Source organism: Habropoda laboriosa, unplaced genomic scaffold (genome assembly GCF_001263275.1).
Source record: "Habropoda laboriosa isolate 0110345459 unplaced genomic scaffold, ASM126327v1 scaffold697, whole genome shotgun sequence".
Classification (NCBI taxonomy): domain Eukaryota; kingdom Metazoa; phylum Arthropoda; class Insecta; order Hymenoptera; family Apidae; genus Habropoda; species Habropoda laboriosa.
In genome coordinates this window covers 475144-498766 of record NW_017100842.1, presented here as the reverse complement: position 1 = coordinate 498766, position 23623 = coordinate 475144, and the positions used below count along the sequence as shown (strand labels likewise).

General features: G+C 39.0%; 2 protein-coding genes across 3 annotated transcripts; both read left to right on the top strand.

The window, feature by feature from the left end:
• Nucleotides 1–13592: 13592 nt before the first annotated feature.
• LOC108577335 lies at nt 13593–16412 on the top strand. Of its 2 annotated transcripts, none has more exons than XM_017940477.1 (3): nt 13593–13728; nt 14989–15602; nt 16122–16412. In XM_017940477.1, the coding sequence occupies exons 1-3, from the start codon at nt 13698–13700 to the stop codon at nt 16314–16316; spliced, it is 840 nt and encodes a 279-aa protein (XP_017795966.1). In that variant the 5' UTR covers nt 13593–13697; the 3' UTR covers nt 16317–16412. The 2 variants fall into 2 exon arrangements, with proteins under 2 accessions (XP_017795966.1, XP_017795967.1); XM_017940478.1 differs by lacking the exon at nt 13593–13728 and adding an exon at nt 13923–13984.
• Nucleotides 16413–18829: 2417 nt separating this feature from the next.
• Nucleotides 18830–22733, top strand: LOC108577328. Its single transcript, XM_017940469.1, has 3 exons — nt 18830–18968; nt 21484–22151; nt 22249–22733. Exons 1-3 carry the CDS (start codon nt 18938–18940, stop codon nt 22480–22482), a joined length of 933 nt encoding a protein of 310 aa, XP_017795958.1. The 5' UTR covers nt 18830–18937; the 3' UTR covers nt 22483–22733.
• Nucleotides 22734–23623: the final 890 nt, after the last annotated feature.

The window sequence follows — 23623 nt, the reverse complement described above, 5'->3', positions numbered from 1 at the left end:
TATTAGACTCTCGACGAGTTAACTCCGCAATGTTTCGGCTATTGGAAAGATACGCGTTAAATGTAAACTTTTTCAAAGGTAACTCATAATTTTATCAGACTCCCAAAGGGTTGACTTGTCAATGTTTCGGCTATTGGAAAGATACGCGTTAAATGTAAACTTTTTCTAAGGTAACTCATAATTTTATTAAACCGTCAAAGGATTAACTTATCAGTGTTTTGGCTATTAAAAAGATACGCGTGAAATGTACACTTTTTCAAAGGTAACTCATAATTTTATCAGACTCCCAAAGGGTTGACTTGTCAATGTTTCGGTTATTGGAAAGATACGCGTGAAATGTACACTTTTTCAAAGGTAACTCATAATTTTATCAGACTCCCAAAGGGTTGACATATCAATGTTTCGGCTATTAAAAAGATACGTGTGAAATGTAAACTTTTTCTAAGGTAATTCATAATTTTATTAAACCGTCAAAGGATTAACTTATCAGTGTTTTGGCTATTAAAAAAATACCTGTGAAATATACACTTTTTCTAAGGTAACTCATAATTTTATCCGACTCCCAAAGGGTTGACTTGTCAATGTTTCGGCTATTGGAAAGATACGCGTGAAATGTACACTTTTTCAAAGGTAATTTATAATTTTATCAGACTCCCAAAGGGTTAACTTGTCAATGTTTTGACTTCAATTGGCTGGTCCCACATACGTGAGCTTACCGAACCAAACTTTTCCACTCACGACGGTGTAGCACACGAGGTGATACCAGCTTCTAATGAGCTCTCGCGGTATCCCTTGTAACAAGCTTCCAGTTAGGAACACGTTTCGAGTCCTGGCTGCGATTTAACGGAACGAGCTGACGAAAAAAACGCATTAGACTTTGCTTCCTTCAATTTTTAAAGCTTCATTTCAAATCGCGTTTCGGTAAATTTGCGATATGTACAAGAGAGAAATAAAGTAAAATTAAAATACGAAATATGCTGCGTATCATCGCTCGTATATTCGAAACTGCGTCGTTACTTGTTAATTTTGAAATTCTGCATTCCACTTTATTAATCGAAACGGCAGTTTCACCATTTTTCAATAATTCTAGTAGGTACTTGAAAAAAAAAATTACGTTACAATGCAATAAACCGATCAAATATTCTGCGCAATTGTAAAGGTTAATTTTTTTAACATTTATCGTTCAATTTTAGCTTCATTTTAGATCGTGACCTCTGTTTATTTCGCGATATAATAAACGCGTAGTATTTGTTTCTACATACGCGTCCTCTCAACCCCTTCCCCGGCTGTTTCCTCTCCACGTGTAGTTTCCGCTCGATCGATGCACGTCATGTCCTGGGACTTTCCAAGGTTATCCAGGTTAAACGAGCTAACCAGCTATGTGAAACGCAGTTGCCACTCCTGCTGGCTTCGTTGATAGTACTCGACGGTCAAGGTCACTTGGGATAGTTCGCTGAATAATGATAGAACGTTCCTGGAGAACGGAAACACGGTATTTCTCTAATACTAAATCTGAAGATTTTCGATAAAATACTCGTAAAAAGTGTAAAACGATGGAAATAATAGGGAGCAGAGAGAAGAAAAGCGGATGTGAAACGAATGTCAAGAATTTCCAAAAATCCATATACAGGGTGGCAGAGAGAAGAAAAGCGGATGTGAATCGGATCTCAAGAATTTTGAAAAACCCACATATAGCGTGGCAAAGACAAGAAAGGTGGATGTGAAACGAATATCAAAAATTTTGAAAAAGACATACCTGTATAGGGTAACAAAGATAAGAAAAGCGGATGTGAATCGGATCTCAATAAAAGAATTTACGCACTGTCTACTAAAACCACTGGAGACTAAAATCTAGGCAACTAAACTCGACGACCAAACACAGCAACTAGAAAGTTGTCGGTGTCGTTGTATAAATTTTTCTTTATTGGAGATCGTCGTTACGTCTGGTCTGGAAGAAAGATGCCCGTCGTGTGAACGTGTGCATTTGATTCGATGCACTTTGATGTGTCACCGCGATCAAGTCCGTATGAACTCATATATTCTCTTGAACGCAGTGATTGCCGGCGACTGGCCGACAGTGCGTAACGGCTCTAAATCTAGAATCTGATACTAAATCTAAACAGTCTCAATAAAATACTCATAAAAGAATAGGGTAATCTATGCTTCCATACATGTATAGGGAGCAGAGACAAGTGGATGTGAAACGAATCTCGACAATTTCTAAAAACCAATACTAAGTTTCCAAGAACTCACATACAGGGCAGCAAAAAAGAAACAAAGAAAGCAAATGAGAAACGAATCTCAAAAATTTCCAAGGACCCATATTAATTTTCCAAAAACTCACATACAGGGTATAAAAAAAAAGAACAAAGAAAGCGAATGTGAAAAGAATCTCAAAAATTTCCAAGGACCCATACTAATTTTCCAAAAACTCACATACAGGGTAGCAAAAGAAAAACAAAGAAAGCGAATGTGAAAAGAATCTCAAAAATTTCCAAGGACCCATACTAATTTTCCAAAAACTCACATACAGGGTAGAAAAAAAAAAACAAAGAAAGCGAATATGAAAAGAATCTCAAATAATTACTAAGAACCAATATTAATTTTCCAAAAACTCATATACAGGGTAGCAAAAAAGAAAAAAACAAAGAAAGCGGATGTGAAACGAATTTCAAATAATTTCCAAGATGAAAAGAATCTCAAAAATTTCCAAGGACCCATACTAATTTTCCAAAAACTCACATACAGGGTATAAAAAAAAAAAACAAAGAAAGCGAATGTGAAAAGAATCTCAAAAATTTCCAAGGAAACAAGAGTAACTCGTCGAAATCACACATAAAGAATGCAAAAAGGTACCAACAACCCACAAAAATCCACTCTAAAACACAAACACTATTACAAAAAGCGACCAAAAAATGAAAATAATAAAAAGCAAAGAACCACGAAAATCTAGGATAACAGTGGCACAAATAATCTGTGAAAGCTCTAGAAGCAAGGTCGACCTTGAAGAGGCCGCAACATTCGCCCCACTCCCATAGCTAGCTGTTGCTTCAGCCGGGTGCAAGCCTAGCCGCTTCCGGCCGCGCGCATCTTCCGCCTTACGACAGGTGCTGGTGCCCCTACCACCGGTTGCTCTCGAACACAAATGCACCGCGGGGATGTGGCATGAAGTAGCAGCTCGAACACCATAGGTAGCAGCCCCCCACCTGACGAAAGAGGGGTGAGCTTGGGAAACGGCGGCTCTGCGCCTGATCCAGCAAACCGTTTATATATCACAGCCGCGTATACCGTAACGTATTCCGCTTCGCGAACTTCTTTCCATTGGTTTCGTTTTTATCTCGACACACCTTGTTGCGAAACAAGGCTTACCGTCTCGTTGATAAATTCGAGAGATTGTCGAAGATTAGAAGAGAATACTAAGAAGATTTTGACGTGTAAACAGCTGATCGTTCATTTCTGTTTACATCAACAGGTGGGTGTTGTGTTTAAGTTTGGTTGGTTTCGTTCAACCCTTTCGTTGCGACGAATTTTAATACGTAACGTGCGTGGCAGGCTGTAAATTTTTAATCACAGGTATAAAATTTGCTGTTTTCGGTTTACTAAATTAAGACAGATGTGTGTAAAGGATCGAATTAAATATTGAATTAAGATGGAAGTGTACCACGCGGCTGCAACATGTAGCGTGAATATATGTTCGAAACGCCTATTGGCGAAAATTGCTACGAAAGTGTTAACATGGTTGTTACCACGGTTCTCTGTTCAAGTATCGACTCTTATTTTTCCAATTTTTTTTTCATTTACATTCTTGATATTTAGATTTTTATCAGCTTTACAAAATACACTAATATTCATTAAATACTCAAACTGTGCATTTTCTACGACGAAAAGTTATTACACGAAGGGGTTGAAGTGATAGTGGTGTATGTCAAAATGTTATAAGAGATGATCAAATAAATTCCACAGCATCAAATTTGGTACTGTATCGCCTGTCCCAATTATAGCTTACTTCGCTTGCCTTTTTAACAGTTTCGCGTGTGTAACTTGCATTTCAGCACTCAGCTCCAAAATTTCGGAAATGTCACTTACACCAATATGACATATTTTTTTTTTTAACCCCCTCACATGTAGATAATACCGTAAATGCAGAGAATTGAAGCGTCACACACATATGACATTTGTTAACGAACGTGTTAATTACCTATCAGCTTACGCTTTTCACAATGAATTTTTTTTTCTTCGGCTTGATTAAAAAATGTGACAGTTGAATAATAAATTCAGATTTCCTTCACCTCTGTCTACCTTCGTTTAGTTATATACTTTAATTTAAATTCTGTTTTCTGCAATACATTTTTTTCCATGGTTCGATTAAAAGTCGTCAAATTTATTTCAAATTCTCCACTCTCCACGTTCCAATTTTTACAGATACTTCGATCCTCGAGAAGGTTCAATTTCCTATCCAGCTATTGGTTACAACGATAAAACTACTTCTACGGTAAGTACTACCCTACGTTAATATCGAATATTAAAAGACGTTGAAAAACAACGAGCCTAGTTATTCAGCACACATCAATTACTCAACCCTGTTCTCCCCAAAAATTAGAGAAATGGAGTCCCTACCAGGTCCTTCAACGCAGAATCCTTCAACAAGCCACGTCGTCAACGAAGAAGTCAAAAGTCCTCTCTGCTCGATTTGCAAAGAGACACACTGCAATAAAGATATCCTACGTCTGGTATTCATGGGACAATCATGCATACTACTAATTCGTATGTATATCAGAGACGGCAAAGTAACGATCAAATCGGCAGGAATCGTGAATTTCAAAAAAATTTCCCTCGACGAACCCGAATTTTATCAGTTCTACGATCAATCCAACGATCAAAACACGTGACCAGCCATCGATTTGACCCTGTTCTTGAAACGTTTCGCGGAAAATCTCGATTCCGACATTTGCTTCGTCAATCAGAGCATAGAGAACGTGTTGACGTTGCCTTATAAAGCTTTCCTCGACTTCGATATGCGGAAATTGATGATGCTGACGCGGAAACGCGACGACACGATCGTGGATCTCGTATTCTACACGTTCTGGTACCCAAAAGGCTTGCGCAGGTGTAGACGGGAGAACGAAACTTGGTTCGATGTGGTGGATCGATTGAACGTGATACCTCAATACTTGCCACAAATGGCCATCGATCAGTTGACCGAGGATCACATGAATTGCGTGCACATAATCGAGCAATCTGTTAGAAAAGCTGTGAGATGGTACTTCTTGGACCCGAGTGAATATTCCTCGTACTCGATGTTCTTGGAGATGCGAAAGAAGGGTAAGAAGGAGCGAAAATGGCAGGAGAAAGATGTATCTTCGATTATAGTCGTGTCCAAGGAGAAGCAGGATTGGATGTTGAAGAATCACTCTGTTCACGTGTTCCGCTATTGCTCCAGGAAAAATTGGAAGTTGAACGAGAAATGCCCGTTCGAGGGTGAGTATGTCGTCGATTTCTTGAAGAATCCTTTCATGCAGATCGAAGGACAGCTGCCGTTTATAATGCAATGTTACGATTTCGAAACCTCGAGATACGTGTTTCACATGGTGTATAAGGATAACGTGAAGCCTACGCACGAGAATTTTTACAGATTGTTGACGTTGTTGAGGGATATTCTGATTGACATGCAGATCGACTGCGTGACCGTACAGTGTTGCGTTTCGTTGAATTTGTGGAAGATTGTGGAGATGGTTAAGTACGTGTTTAAGGATGATAATATCAGAGTGATCGTTGCGAAGCAACTTTTAGAAGTCTTGAATCGATTGTTTATTTTGAAGAATAGTGTATTTTAAAGGGGAGGTGGATATTGTAGGAGTAACGAGGGAAATTTGAGGGGAAAGTCTGGTATTTTATTATATCTTGTTCTGGGAAAAATGATGGATGAAGGAGGATTTTCGGGTGAAACTTGTTTGTCGACGGTGTTAGAAATCAACGATCCATACGTCCATGATTTAAGAATAATACGTTTTTCTTTATATAGTTGCTTTACAATTTGTCCATTTGACATTAGGTCAATTCTTGTATGTGTTATGGATTACGTAGCACGTGGGCGACAGTTTCCAATGAAAAGCCACCTCAGGGTGATTGTTTAACTTTTGTGGTTTTATATGCATAGGTCGGCAGGATGTCTCCTTTTTAATCTTCTTCCAATACATGTTGTACGTACCTCCACAGCCAGTTGGTCCATTTTCTCTTTATGTTCTTTTGCGTATCTGATTGTTTCTTCCATAACCGTTGGGATTTTTATGTCCTTACGACGTTATTCTAACATCGGTTATTTTAAGCCCTGTAACTCCTGTTTTACAATTGATAAGGTCGATACCTGGTGACTTGCTACTTTTCATATTTTTTACCTTGTCATGGTCCTCCCTGGCGGTTACGGTGGGTACAGAGTGGTGTTCGTTCAGTGGGTTGCTGTTGCTGTCTGAGTTTCTTGTGGTTGTATCTACGTGGTTATCTGAGTTACTATTGTTAGCGTTATGTGGTGCGAATGTATTGTGGAGGTAGCTGGCAAATTCCTCAGCCTGTTCGCTTCTTGCCCATGTTCCGTCAATTTTCCTAATTGCTAGAGCTACTTTTACTGTTTCTTTTATTTTACTTGTGGCCTTCCAAAGAGAATAGCGTCGGTATACTTTTTAAAAAAACAAGACACAGTGTAGGCTGTTAACACGTTGAGCGCGGAGCCGATTTCGCTCTGCTTTCCGTCCAGGCGGCACACAGCGGCGATCGCTTCGCGAGCTGTTCGGTTATAGAGTATAAACAGAAGATAACAAACGCGCTCACACGGCATTCAGACGAAGAAATACCAATCCGAGTTGATAGAAGAAGTGTTCATAAATTGCAAAAAAAAAGAAGGAGAAGTGCATAACATTTATTTTTTAAACATGACACCGCCGGTCCCACGGACCGACTCCGCCTAAACGGAAAGTTCACTGTCAGTCACCACGGACTGACGCGGCGCTTAACGTGTTAACCAAATGTATTATATTTTGCAATATCCGCGGTTGCTAAGATGGCTCGGGTGTCCGTCTCGCTCGACGGCTATAACCAAAGTGCCCTCTCCGCGTCCTATCCTGCGTTAAAGGGCTTAATTTACGGCACCCTCAAGCTTCCGCGCGCTTTTTCTTCCGGTGACCCTGGGTGACGAAGTCCAGGACACCACTTCGCCGCCTAAATCTCCAACCCTTGCATATTTTTACCGTTTTCTTTATTTTACTGTAAGAAATGCGAGATTTCGGCGGCGAAGTGGTGGCCTGGACTTTGTCACCCAGGAAGAGAAAGCGCGCGTACCTGAGGGTACCATGAACTAAGCCCTTTTCGGTTCTTCGGAGCAACGCAGGATAGGACGCGGAGAGGAGTATAGCCGTCGAGCGAGACGGACACCCGAGTACCTCGGCAGCCGCTTACATTTATAAAATAATACATTTCGGTTAATAGCCTATCGTGTGTTGCGTTTATTTAAATTGTGCTAGCATTACTTCTGGCCTTCCAAAGAGAATAGTTAGTGCTATCGTGTGCAGAGAGTGTTTCCAAAAATTTTGCGAATTCCTTGTTATGGTTTCTTATGCTGCTTTTTACTTCTTTTGTTACTTTATTTAGATACTTCCTATTTTTTGCAAAGAGAATCGATAAACTGACGCGTATTCGATAGAAATGGATTTATTGGCTACGGTGTGGGTTAACTTGCTCAGGTTGTCACCGTCTCGACTTTCTAACCAAAACTGGCTTTCCTACTGGGGAAGTCCCTTTTTCCCGCCTTTGCCAAGGGCCCCGAGGGTTGGTTGACGATGCTCGTGACGTCGTAGTCCTCGGGCCCGATGTCGCCTGTTCCTATTACTACAAACATCCGAGCCGGCCGCCCGAATACCCGTCTCGACGACGCGTGAATTCCCTTACATTTCCGCGGTTCTGTGCTTTTGCTTTTCTTTTTTCTTCGATTTTCTCAAGGACGACAGAAGGAATTGTTTTATTTCCTCTTTCCGAGAATAATATGTCAGAAAGTACTCTAACTTGGAATAGAGTGTCCCGCATTGTTTGAACGTCCTTCGCAAACAGTGCGCGTTCAACGGCCTCGGGAAGAGTGTCCTTGTCCACCCCTACGCGAACAGGCCCAGGGAAAAACCGCGCTGGGCCTGGCTTCACTGTCTTCGAGACGGGTTTTCTCACAAATACGTGTACCTAAAAATTGTGCCTGCTCTAAATGTCGTTTAGGATACTATATAGGAATTTAATTCGTTAAATTGTTGTCTTAAAAGAAATACTATAAATGTGATGTGGTAAAGTAAGATACACTTGGAACTTGAAATGTGTCTGCACGCTTGATTGGAATTTATTTAGCGTTGTATAGGATTGCAACGTGAAAGGTAGTAAATGAATGATACTTAAATGGTAGATAGTGAATTTTATGTTTTTTAAATGAGATAGCGCAAATGTTGTTTATTTACTCTGTTGAAATTATGCAACGGAAAGTAAATTTTAATCAAGTGTACGGAGACATTTTTGCGCTGTCGTTCGTGAGTATTAGGACACCCGTTATATTTGTGGAGAGGGTATTACATGATTTAAATTATACTTCGAGATTCTAAAATTCTTTCTTGGGATCTTGATAATTTTCTAATCACTTTTGCGTGTCGAATTGGTTTTAAATTTTCAACAACAACGAGGCTTGCTTTTTCAATTTTAGTAGATTTCAGTAGACGTCTGTTGAATTCAGCAGATTTCACTAGAGTTCAGTAAATTTTTGTAAATTTTGGAAAATTTCAACAGAGTTCGGTAGATTTTGGTAGATTTCAGCAGAATTTGCTAGATTTCAATGGGTTTCGGTAGATTTTGATAGATGCTGATAGATTCCAGCAGATTTCATTCAACTTCACATTCAGCAAGTCTCCTAACACATGCGAACTATAGTATACACATAATAATTATTACACTAACATTACGTGACCTTATTCCTAAGTACAACGTGGTCTATGTATAACTGTGCCGTACATATCTTTACGAAAGTACCCTGACAAAAAAGCTCCTGTCTTTTCGAAGAAAAGTGAATTTTCTCTGTGATGGAATCGAGTGTGCCAATTTAAGATAGGATTCTATGACGCTTCGTATCGTGTATACCTCAAAAGAGAAACTATATTTTTCTGATACCGAACAACCTGCTAGCCTCTATTCGCGAAAGACAACTACGAAAATAGAAGAGAGAACAAAGCACTCGGAGAGAGAGAGAGGGAGAGTGTGTGATAAAAAAACGAAAAAGAAATGTAGATTAAATTGCGAGATGATATCTGAGAAGTATTTTTCAAATATATTATTATCGAGATGTTAGAATTACGAAATAAAAGAGTATACGATCGCTTGTATTGCATTAAGATTGTTGTAGAAATTTCTGTGAAAATTATCCCGTTGTTAAATGTTCGTAAATTAATATCGAACCGTGCTACACGTAAAAACGAGTGTATTAATCAACGATTGTCGTAAATGTTACAATGAATGTGTAAATGTATTATAATAATCGAAATTGTATTTAATAAATGTGATCAGTGCAAGAAAATTTCAGTCTGAGTTTCTATCACGTTTATCTGCAATCTTTACCTGCTCTTATTTTTATTTTTTATTCATTACCAAACCTGCTTACCTCGAAAGAGCGAAAAAAGTCAGGAATATTTCTACTGTTCCGTAGCCTCGTTAGTAAATGATCATCGAAGTTCGAACACGTGCACGCGTATTTTGAATATCATCTATGTGGGACGGTAAATGGAAAATGAGCAGGCAGCAAGTGTGATAATCTATCGTGGCCATCATACTTCTCGAATTAAAACATGCTCCAGAGATAAGAACTACGAAATTTCATCGAGATTGTCTTGCACAGCCGTGGCTGCTTAATTAAATTTTGAATTGATAATTTTGTGCCACGTTGTAGAAGTTTAATGTGAAATCTGTCCAGGAATTAATAATTTTCTGAGACCTCGTAGAGATTTACTTGGTTTAGAAATTATTGATCTTTTAGGTACGTCCAGTGTCTAAGTTATAAATGGTAATTATATTTGTTGAGTTCCGGTACTTCTTCGTTTGCCATATTTAAATGGAAAGGAACTGAAACACTTCTCGTTTAGCAACCCTTTCGTGACCAAATTATATTTTTTTGAAATTTTTCTTTGGTTACCGATATCGTCGTGTTTATTATGGACGCTAAATTGACGTCAATTTTTGCTCAAGTAAAATCGAAGGAAATTCTATAGCGTCTCCGTAATGGCATTCCCTCTCAAAAAATAATAGAAAAATTTGTGAAATGAGAGAAGACGCTTCCTTTTTTTTTATTTTTTATTAAATTTAAAGGATCCTTGAAACTATTGATCTAAATTATAAAATTCGACAGTAACTCGTGGAATGACCTAATACATAGTCAAGTGGGACATATACGTTTACTAAAAAATCACAAATCGATCAAATTTACAAATTCACCCTCAAGTAGAAATCGATTTTGTGTTTGCGTAACACAGTGCTTTGTCCCAGATTAAAGGTGTTAACGAGTACAATCGACTGTTCTTCTCGTTGAAATCCAAGACAGTGAAAGCGAGTCGCCACACTAGCCAATCGAACGAATGTCAGCGTCAACAGGTTGACAAAGGCGCGACAACGTCACACATTAAACGTGGCTTGGTGCGCGCCTTGAGATCCATTGCGTTCGACTGCCAAATGCATATGCACTTGCACTTTGAAGTAGCCCTATAACTTGTGTACGCTACAAGGGAGCCACTTCGTAATATCGAACGAGGGTGAAATCCGTCATCGATAGGGGAACAGCGTTTACGCTGAGGATTCTACGTTCGAAGAACGATTAATTATCAGTCGAGGGTTAATGGAAACGTTTTACAACATTTCCTAGAAATTCAATTTATAATTCGATTCTGATCGAATAGATTCGTTTTTAACTTGTTTAATTATCACGTGAATTGATCGATTTCTATGAAAAATCAAAGTTTGAGGAGTTACGTTATAGTACAGTAATATATTATGTTATTATTATAATATTTATTATTACTTATATATAACTATATATATTATTATTTATATACTATATATTAGACTTCCCCCCAACCTCATCCTATCCATATAAATTATATATATAAAATTCTTTTTTCCAACGTTGGCGGTCACCCATCCTTAACATCAGTCGCGAGGAATGCAGCTTGACTTAGAAAGCTACCGAAGGGTCACCCTACCCACTCCCCATTTCTCCCCCGATAAACAAAACTGCATTCTCTTGCATTTGAAGTTAGAATAACTATAGTAAATTTACTACGGTCATTTGACATAAAATAGTCACTTCTAAGTCACACGGCGTTATAAACGTTAAATTCTCAGCTCTACTGTGCGATATGTACTGAGAAGACGAGGAGCGGAATGGCACAGGTGCAAGAGTCACTGCGTGAGTTCACCGTCACGCGATGGATCAGTAAATGCGACCGTTTCGGACAATAATAAAAATGCGTGTGATTCGACTTTACGAGTATGTCCGCTGCAACCAATCACACCTGCATTCTCCTTCCACTCGTCATCTTCTCAGCAACGCACAGTATGTACACTGCCGTGCATAAGTATTTGGACACTATACAGGAAATATACTTGAAATAAAACTCTATAATATAGTTTTAGGGTTGCGACCTTATCCCAGGCAACCCACATAACGTTTATAAATACCAATGAAAATAATATTTGACATGAATTAGTATAAATGAAAAAGCAATAACTGAAATCGGTGGAAAGTTGATGTTGCGAAAACACATGAGTTCATCGACTTCAAGTGTTTGTCGAAAATTTCATGAAAAATTATTACCTCAATATGTTGTGCCAACGGTGAAACATGGAGGTGGTAATGTAATGTTTTGGTGCAAATAAAGTGGACTAATAATAAAAATAAAAGAATATTTAAATATTTCATGTGGACACATAAACGAACGCAATATTTCATAATTTTCATTAATTTGTTGGTAAATTTATTACCATATACTACATTCTAGATCTTCTACACCTCAACGACATACATTGTTGCCGATTATAGGTAGAAATATTGCAATATAATAAAGACCTATGAACTTTTTAATTAGATCGCAACGAGTGTCCAAATACGTATACACGATAGTGTATGTATGTAGTAACCATCGGTTGTCTTAAGAAGGAGAATTACATTTCGAAGATATGTAACGCAAATGTCTTTCCTCCACACCGCTTAATGTAGGTGACATTCCTAGCCCGCGACTTTGCCCTCAGCTCTGCCCGCGGGCATCCGCGGGCGCCCTTGCCCGCCAGAAGGCCAGCTGAACGATACCAACATACAATATCGAATCTCCTGCTCCATATTAATTCCCTTATTAGTCAAAATTAACCTGTAGCTGTGAATGATTGAAACACAGACAAATTTTTTAATGCATGGTACATCACTAGCCCTCAGCTCTGCCCGCGGGCATCCGCGGGCGCCCTTGCCCGCCAAAAGGCCAGCTGAAAGTTACCGAGGCACAACATCGAGTCTCCTGAATATAGTAATTCCCTTATTAGTCAAAATTAACCTGTAGCTGTGAATGATTGAAACACAAGCAAACTTTTTAGTGCATGGTACATCACTTGCCCTCAGCTCTGCCCGCGGGCATCCGCGGGCGCCTTTGCCCGCCAGAAGGCCAGCTGAAAGTTACCGAGACACAACATCGAGTCTCCTGAATATAGTAATTCCCTTATTAGTCAAAATTAACCTGTAGCTGTGAATGATTGAAACACAGACAATTTTTTTAAATATACCGCAATGGAAGAACCAATTCCAAGTTGATATCAATAGCCCTAAACAAGACTTGACTACGTTATCTCCTTCGAATTGCTGTTTTATCGCACGGTTTACATGTACTTCGATGCCTGACTGATTCTACAACCTCACTGCATCGCTTCCACCGACTATACCACAATTCCACCCGTGAAAATTCCGATTTCTCGACAATCTATTCCTATAACTTCTCGGAAAATAACAATCCAAACGAGACAAGAGTGACCTCTTGCATTAGCTACGTAACGAGTTTAATAGAATAACACTTGGGCAACATGAGCCACTCATAGTACAGATTACGGTCGTTGAAATGTCAAAGTGGAAGCTAATTCTACTGGTTCGCACTGGCTCACATTGTTAATCGAATCATTCCACACTTCCGATCGTAATCGAACAAATCGCGCAATTCCCAAATTTCCAAAAACAAACAAACAATGTACCATCTATCCTTCCTCTTCTGCAACCGTAATTTTACAAATATCGTTAATACGGACGTTAACAAAGAAATTTGAAAGAAATCGCTCGAACGTTACACGATCTGGACCGCGTTGCGAGAAGAGGAAGCGTCGATTTCACGAGACAACGCGAGCACCCAGCTCGGCCTAATCATCGAAGTACAAAAGTTACATGCGATCCACACGCACTTACACGTGCCTTTGTGTATATAGATACTTTCAACTACGTCGTAGACAAGGATTACATCGAATTAACGATGGCAAGCGCGGTCGAAGAGGCGAAGCTGCCTTGTCAGAACGTGCCTGGTAATCTTTCCAACCGTGGCTGCTGCTATAAAGGAGCTTTCAACTGCAAGGAGGGTAATTCGGGTAGTTAAACACGCTGCAACAACATGAACTTCACATTAATCCCATTCTTTGTAGGTCGGTAAGCCAATTAATCTTAATAAGCATTAAAGAGTACCGTCCATTCGATACCGTTCTTGCCGCGTTCAATGTGCCGTTGTAGGTAAACGTCTTTTTCGTCAAGTGTGATATCGATACGTAGAAGAATGTTTTTTTTTTTTGTATCGTGAAGATATCGTGAAAAATTTTTGTAGAATTTACGGTAACTTTTTGTGCAATTATGATGTGTGAAAGTGTGCGAAAATAGATGAAACGTTGGAATCTCTTGAGATAGGTAAATAAAAATGGTAATTTAGAGATAAATGTGTGATAGTAAGTTAGTAACGCAAGTAAAGTTATTTTCATGTGTTTTGCATATTTTTGTATGGTAGAATTGCATAAATATTTGTAGTTTATTTGTTATCATTTGTTATCGTTCTTCCGAGGGGAATTTTGTAAAAATTATGTTTTCCTATTCTCGAATTTCATATATTCTGTAGTAAAAAATTGTATGAAATAATTGTAAGATTTAGAAGTATTTATTCAGTCGCAAATATGGTTATATTTGTTATAATATCATTTGCTATCGTCTTTTCAGAAGAATTTTATAAAAATTGTATTTTCTATTCTCAAATTTCTTATACTCTATAGTACAAAATTCCACAAAACAATTCTAATCATCGCTACTCCTCATCCTCACTTCTAAATCACCATTTAGTCACAACTCTCGTTATTATATTTATTATAACATCAGTTACTGTAATTTTTAACGAAAAATTTTATAAAAACAATTTTTCTCATCCTCAAATCTCATATATTCTATAATAAAAAATTCTATGAAATAATTATTATCCTCCTTTCTAAATTACCATTCAGTCACAACTCTCGTTATATTTATTATAACATCAGTTACTGTAATTTTTAACGAAAAATTTTATAAAAACAATTTTTCTCATCCTCAAATCTCATATATTCTATAATAAAAAATTCTATGAAATAATTATTATCCTCCTTTCTAAATTACCATTCAGCCACAAATCTCATTATATTTATTATAACATCAGTTACTGTAATTTTTAACGAAAAATTTTATAAAAACAATTTTTCTCATCCTCAAATTTCGTATATTCCACAGTGAAAATGTTCCAATCATTCCAAAATTCCACTCACCCTTCCTTCTGAATTACCTTTCAACCACAAATCTCGTTCCCAAAATCACTCAGTCCCCAAAAACCATTCCCATCGTACATGTTCTCATCTTCCATTCGATCTGACCGAGCAATTTTTCTTCCCATTCAGCGACAAACATCCTCGTGGACCAACCGGACCAATGGGTCTACGGTCCGGAGTTCGTCTTCAACACGAGCTTGACAGAATCGGTATTCACGAACACGATGGTAAAGCCACTATACTGGATGAACCTGACCACAACGATGAGGTGTCGTCCAGAGGACGTCAACACTTTGCTCTGCCGCTTCGATCACGTCAGAATGCTCGCGTTCGTCGACCAACAACCCACAGACATAGTGATCGACTATCCTTTCAAAATCGAATTCAGCCCGCGTGGAATCGAGAAACTTCGACTGCCGGAGGAGATCGACGACAAAAATCTGTTCTTCCTTCGAAACATCGTGAAAGATCTGAGCATCGGTGCAGATTTAAGGGAGAACGCGGATTCATTGCCGGTGTTCATCGCCAAGCAGAATTATGTGATCGCGGGATGTGCCACGCTGTTCACCGTTCTCAACCACGACCAAGTTTCCAACCAGACGCGAAACTACGATTTGCAGATATTGCCGTTGCCGGGAAGACGGCCTGATTCGGTCGTCGTGATCGAGAAGATCACCGAGCACAAGAAATGCGCTAAACCGGGGAATCCAAGTTACAGCATGCAGAAGATGAATTATAAAATTGTAAGGGAGAGGGAACGAAGGGGTGAAATGAATTGGAGAAATCTGGAGTTATTAGCGCCTGAGATTTTCAGATGTAAACGGTGCCCTTGTGGAAAAAGTATTTCGACATTTTGCAAGCATCGCAGGTCATTTCATCGGTGATAGTTATTAGGAAGATGGTATATTATTTATTTAACTACTCGTGTTTTGGTTCGTTGCTTTTATATTCCGGTTCACTGCTTATCAATAGAAATTCAGGAACCAGCCGAACTAAATTTGAAGCTCTTTCCTTTCAGTTTCATTGTTTTTTTCAATTTAATTTTAATTCAACATAAATGATGAATTCAAGACCTCTCTGATTGGTAAACAGTGACCTGGGATACAAAAGCAGCGAGCCTGCAATGCTCGCGAATCGTCGAAATACTTTTCTTTTTGTAAGAACGCGGTTCACACCTGGAAGCTTCAACCATGATGACTAAAAGTAATACGAAGTTGTCTCGAATCTTTTTAAGTTTGATACATTGTTCTATTGATTTTCAGAAAACGTACGTTAGTAGAATGCAGATCGGCGACACGACGTTTAACAGCCAAACGAGGATGCACATGGAGATGAAGACGAAGGAATTGATCTCGATTCGGGATATTTCCTATGTGGAACTGGTGGATATTGAACGTGCAACGGAGCCGATGCCACAGGCGGATTTCGACCATGTCGCAACCCTTTATTTCGAATAGGATACGAGGAGAATATGTAAAGACCGATATAACCGTAGAACGATGAAATTACTCTGAACGAGATAGTAGAAGTAATAGAAGAATAGTAATAAAGTTGTATATGCAAGAAAAACTGGCGATTATATATGTAGCGATTATTCAAGGAAATCACACGTGAGTGAGTTAGAGACGTAGGAGTGATTTTAATATTGATATTTATTATAAAAATTAGTAAATTGTATTTGTATAGTATTTGCAAGGTTACGCTCACGTTAGACTCTCGGTATAGCCTGTTCTCTCACTCGTTTCTATTTCTCTCTTCTGTTTCTTTTAGTCATTTTGGGGTATTTTTAGATAGCACTCAGTCATGTTCACTTGAACCCTTGGGTAGCAACGCATTTTTTGTTTATACTGTAATCGGAAGTACTCTATCCTGAATACTCTTTTTCCGCACCTTTATCGTTTTGAGGCAAACACTGTTATTATGCACCGACCCAAATACTCTTCCTTGGTACTTCTATCACTCTGACCCAAAGACTATTCTTTTACATTGACCCAAACATCGTTTTGAGGCAAACACTGTTATTATGCACCGACCCAAATACTCTTCCTTGGTACTTCTATCGCTCTGAGCCAAATACTATTCTTTTACATTGACCCAAACACTCTTCTTTTGAACTGACCCAAATACTCTTCCTTTACACTTCTATCGCTCTGGCCCAAATACTCTTCCTTCGCACCTCTATCACTCTGACACAAAACACTTATTTTGCACTGACCCAAATACTCTTCCTTTACACTTCTATCACTCTGACCCAAACAATCTTCTCTTGTTCTGACCCAAACACTCTACCTTCGCACCTTTATTGTTCTGAGACAAACACTCTTCTTTTGCACTGACCCAAATACTCTTCCTTTACACTTCTATCACTCTGACCCAAATACTCTTCCTTCGCACCTCTATCACTCTGACACAAACACTTATTTTGCACTGACCCAAATACTCTTCCTTTACACTTCTATCGCTCTGGCCCAAATACTCTTCCTTCGCACCTCTATCACTCTGACACAAACACTTATTTTGCAATGACCCAAATACTCTTCTTTTGCACTTATATGGCTCCGACCCAAATATGTACTATTATTTTTCACTGACCCAAATATTCTTCCTTTGCATTTCTATCGCTCTGGCCCAAATACTCTTCCTTCGCACCTCTATCACTCTGACACAAACACTTACTTTGCACTGACCCAAATACTCTTCCTTTGCACCTCTATCACTCTGACACGAACACTTATTTTGCACTGACCCAAATACTCTTCCTTTACACTTCTATCACTCTGACCCAAACAATCTTCCCTTGTACTGACCCAAATACTCTCCTTTTGCACTTATATCGCTCCGACCCAAATATGTACTATTATTTTTCACTGACCCAAATACTCTTCCTTTGCATTTTTATCGCTTTGACTCAAATACTCTTTCTTCGCACCTCTATCACTCTGACACGAACACTTATTTTGCACTGACCCAAATACTCTTCCTTTACACTTCTATCACTCTGACCCAAACAATCTTCCCTTGTACTGACCCAAATACTTTTCTTTTGCACTTATATCGCTCCGACCCAAATATGTACTATTATTTTTCACTGACCCAAATATTCTTCCTTTGCATTTCTATCGCTCTGGCTCAAATACTCTTCCTTCGCACCTCTATCACTCTGACACAAACACTTATTTTGCACTGACCCAAATACTCTTCCTTTACACTTCTATCACTCTGACCCAAACAATATTCTCTTGTACTGACCCAAATATTCTTCTTTTGCACTTATACCGCTGTGATCCAAATATTATTATTTTTCACTGACCCAAATACTCTTCCTTCGCACCTCTATCACCCTGATCCAAACACTCTTCTTTCACAACTCTATCGCTCTGACCCATACACTCTTCTTCCACGCCTCTACCGCTCTAATCCAAAGATCCTTCGATCGCACTGAAAGCTCTAGCATAATCTAACTCGTTACAAACATTCACACGAAACTTCCATTCCCACATATCTGAAAGTATCGTCACTCATTTACTAGTGGATTACAAATATACACTCTTCGAAATTGCAACGTCGATAACGTAAATTCCAGCAGGAAAATTTCCACTGATAAGCTTGCTCTTATCAGAGACTGTAACTCTAGATAAGAAAGGATTATCAACGATCGGTAGGGCAGAGCACGTTTCCTTATCGAATACCAGAGCAAAAATAAGTATGAATAATCTCAGATAAATTTTCTAGCATACGCTAATGACAATTCTACAATAGCTATTAAAAAACAGAAATTAAATTCTACTTAAAGATTGTATTAATAATTAGAGACAAATGAGCGCGAAATCATCGTACTTTGATTATGTCACGTACGTACAAGGGAGGTAATTGTTTACCAGGAAAATGATCGGAACAAAATGAATTCTGTTTCTCGAAAATCGCGAGTGAATCGAGTCGAAGTAGCATAATGATTATCCCGCGTGTGGTGGGACGGCTTAATTAAATTAAACGACGAGGTCGTCAGAGTACATCGTCGATATAAAAGGACCTTCAAGCCGAAGAACAGTGTTAAACCAGTTGAGAGCAGTGCTACGACATGCTCGCCCCATTAATTCCGTTCTTCTTAGGTCGGTAAGCCAATTTTCCATTTAACCGTCTTTATCGTCAATCTGTCTGAATCGGGCCAAGAACTGCTTATGCGAAAGATAATATCATAACTAATTGTAAATCATAATATCCTAACTTCCGTTCGAACGAGCAAAAGAAGAAAAAATCAATTAGAAACGCACATGTAGTAATAAAATAATCAACAACCGTTGTATTGAATTTTCAAAAACACACGCAAAATTGTTCCATTAAAATTCATTTTTGAGATAATACATATTTTTAGTAGAAAGCGATAAAGTTCCTTGGAATGCAAAGTGTGCTTAACTGTGACGTTCGCGAATTTAGAATTCTCTCTGAGTTAAGTTAAAACTTGTGTGTCGTGAAGAGTGAGTGTTGTTCAAGATGATCGGTGTACCATGGGGTTGGTGATCGAGCGAGGGAAGCTTCCCAGAGTGTAGTGAACAGAGATATCGCGGGAATGGAAGTTTCGTGTGAGTGTTTAGAACGAGTCAGAGTATGTTTGGATTAGAGCGACAGAGATGTGAAGGAAGAGTGTTTGGATCAGAGAAACAGAGGAGAGAAAGAAGAGTATTTAGGTCAGAGTGATGGAGAGTATGAAACAAGAGTATTTGGGTCTGAGCGATAGATGGTGTGAAAGAAGAGTGTTTGAGTCAGAGTGTTACAAATGCGAAAGGATAGTGTTTGGGTCAGGATGAAGGAAGAGTCTTTGGGTTAGAGCGATAGAGGTACGAAAGAAGAGTGTTTGAATCAAAGAAACAAAGGTGCGAAGGGGAGTATTTAGGTCAGAGCGATAAAGGGTGTGAAAGAAGAGTATTCGGGCCAGAGCAATAGAGCTGCGAAGGAAGAGTATTTGGGTCAGTGCAAAGGAAGAGTGTTCGGTCCAGAGCAATAGAGCTGTGAAGGAAGAGTATTTGGGTCAGTGCAAAGGAAGAGTATTTGGGTCAGTGCGAAAGAAGAGTATTTAGGTCAGAATATTAGAGGTGCGAAGGAAGAGTATTTGGGTCAGAGCAAAGGAAGATTGTTCGGGTCAGAACGATAGAAGTGCAACGGAAGAGTATTTGGGTCGCAGGAAAAAAAGAATATTTTGGTCAGAGTGATAGAGGTGCGAAAGAAAAGCATTTGGGTCAGAATATTAGAGGTGCGAAAGAAGAGTATTTGGGCCAGAGTAATAGAGCTGCGAAGGAAGAGTATTTGGGTCAGTGCAAAGGAAGAGTATTTGGGTCAGTGTGACAGAGGTGTGAATGAAGACTGTTTGAGTCAGAGCGAAAGAATATTGTCTGCATCAGAGCGATAGAGGTGCGAAAGAAGAGTATTTGGGTCACAGCAAAAAAAGAATGTTTCAGTCAGAGCGATAGAGGTGCGAGAGAAGAATGTTTGAGCCAGATTTCTTGTAATTACGGCGTGAAAGAAGAGTGCAGAGCCATCCAAGGATTCAGATGAACATGTCTAAATGCTATTTAAGAGTGTCTGAAATGAGTAAGAGAAAAAGAACAATAAAATATAAGAGTATAAAGTTGCAAAGATGTAGACTGTAGAAGATACAAGCTAGTAAGGGAAGAGTAACTTAATTGTTACAATAAATATCCATATCGAAATCACTCCTGCAGCTCTAACCCACTAACAGAGTAGTTTCCTTAACCCATTACGGACATAGGACTAAGTACATCAAGTAAAAGTACTGATTACTCGTATAACACACAATTAGCCCACTACTTCAATCAAACTTACATTTTCCTCAAATGCAGTGCACGAGTCACTCCAACTACTTTCGTTGCATAAAAATATATAAGTTTATTAATTGCGTTCGTAGTGTTTCGTGAACGCATAGGGGAGAGTCGTGCAGTACCGGCCACTTTAATTTTTGTACTATAACTTGGGCTAATGTTGGTAAAAATGAAATTTGAAGAAAGTAATTTGTAGTACAAAGGGGACAAATGGTTTTCCTTAAATTTTCTCATAAAGATAAATAATTGGTAGAAATAAAAAAGTTGTAATTTGCAGCGAACGAGAAATTGTCGTACAGTACCGGCCAGCTACTTAGTTGGTAGATTTGAAGGTCTAAGTAATAAATAATGTTAGTAAAAATTATTTAGGCAGAACTTTTATTTAGGCATCGATATTTTCTTGATCCGTACACTCCACGCGAGCCCAACCGTTGCAGCTATGAAAACTAACTTTTGTCGTACGGAACACCAGCGTAAACGTTCAACGTCTTAGAACTCTGGTAATACCGAAGAGAAAAGAACGTCGCCGGAATACATTGCTCAGGGCTATAGTATTCATTTGTTTTTTCATCAAAAGTGCAGTCAACTAACAGAATAAGCGAGATCTAGCTTTGGCCAGTACTGCACGACTCTCCCCTATACGAGGAGCCTATCGTCCTCAAGGGGTTTAAATAATCCCTACAATATCAATAAAGACATTAAAAAAGTATGCAAAGCTACCCTACGTTGAAGGACGCGGTAAAATTCCTTCAGCAATAAAATCTACCAAAACCCATTTCTCTCCTTTCAGTCGCCCGCGTGGCGGTCGACGAGAACGTGTGGAAACACGGACCAGAGTACGCGTTCGACGTGGAGATGAACATCACCTCGTCCCCCATGAATCACGACGGTGTACAGAGGTCCAATTACACAGCGATGAATCTCTTCTGCAACCCGGCAGGATCCGACGGATTGAACTGTCATCTAGGCAACACGAGAGGACAGAGTATGGACATGACAAACGACAACAAAATCGACGTACCGGAAGAAGAAATGGATAAACTGTTCAGCGAGGAACCGTTTGAGATCAGATTCAACGAATACGGTGTCGACTATCTCGTAGTGAACGAGAATATTCCCGTGGAACATTTGAACAACATCAAACTGATCACCGAACGATTCAACATCGGCGCCGATCTGAACGGGATTCCCGACGGAACGTTCGACATTATGGAGAACACAACTATAGGACTGTGCAGCGTTTCCATCGCGATCAATCATTATCCGTCGAAGAGAATGATGAACAAGATAAAGAACAACCGATACGAGCTGGAGTCTTTGCCACAGTTGAACAAAGTTCCCAGCGAGACTATAGTGATCCAGAAAACGACCAATTTGAATAATTGCAGCTCCTACGCTAGCTTCTATTTTGGATCCTACGGAGATAATGTGATCGAGGCTGATCTCAATTCACATCTAGTGAGCAATTTAACGTCATTCTACCGTAACAATTTTGCACAATTTTTCTTCCAGAAAACATCGGGATCTATAATCGAATTTTTGTGTTCACTTTCAGGATAGCTCGTCGAGTCGTATATTCGTGAGCGATTATCAGTTCGTCTCGACGATGACAAGGCTAGGAACCATAGGTTTGGACGAGAAGAAGAATCTAACAGCCATATCTCAATACGTAAGTCTGTCTCTCCGCGACATTCGAGCCGCTAAACGTGAGCTGGAGAAGATCCCCGAGGCATCGTCCACTACAATCGTGGCGAATTCAGAACTGACCAAGATCGTCGCGATGAAATAAAAAGTGTCCAAGATTACTTGGGGAAAAGAAAGAAACATTCTACGGGATAAGATAATCGCAAAGCTTTAGGTTAACGATAGATAAGGTAATCGATGTACAATTAGAATACGTTGTTAAATGTACAATGACAAAGTATAAATAGAGAATAGTTATTTAACAAAGATCTGCGCACGATTTTGTAACAAACTTTATATTCACCTTGAGACAAAACAGCAGACAAGAGACGATTAAAAGTGTACAGCCTCAATTAGATAAATTTCTTTTTATTTAAGTTACAGATACATTAAATTATATATCTACCCACACACACACACACACACGTTCGTCTAACGCACAGAATAATCGTGTGCGTGTGAACGTATACGCATTCTTCTTTCTCGTAGTGTTCAACGATCATTGTAAATTGGAAATTCATCGATGAATCGATTTAGATAATAGAAATCGAACGAAAAAAAAAAAAAAAAGAATAGAATCTTAGCATAACGTGTGATCGATCATCTTTCTCCAGCGTTCATACGTTTTTCTTTTCTTTTCTTCCTTTTGCTTTTTACCGACACTTCGTTTCCACCTTCACGGAACCACAAAATCAAACGCCACCGCGTCACGTATTTACGCACTTACTTCCGCGATCGAATCTTACAAAATCTAGGTGCGCGGATTGCAAACGGCCCTCTTAAGATTTAACGCCTCGAGCGTGTGTATACAATTTCATCTCACGTCTCCTCTCTCTCGAGACTCGATCATCTCGGGATTCGCAGGACACACAAAACGGAATGTAATTTCGTATCCTGATTTATGAGAAAACAAATGCAAAACTGGTACGCGTGTTGTATCATCGTTACCCGTGGAATGAACGAATCGATCAGTCATTGAAATTCAATAATTAACGCACATAAAGAAAAAAACGAAACGCTCGAAAGTGTCCTGTTTTTTCTTCCTCCACCGAGAAAATTTTCTCTCGCGCGTGTCTTTTCTATTTTTCCCCCGATAAAGGAATGACTTTCGAACTCTAGTATATCGATGGATTGCACACTTTCGTTTGATTTTCACAGCTACAGATCGAATTTATCCCTAGTTCTCTATACACAATTCATCGATTTCAACTAATTTAGTATTTTTTTTCTTATTTTGTTAAATTTAA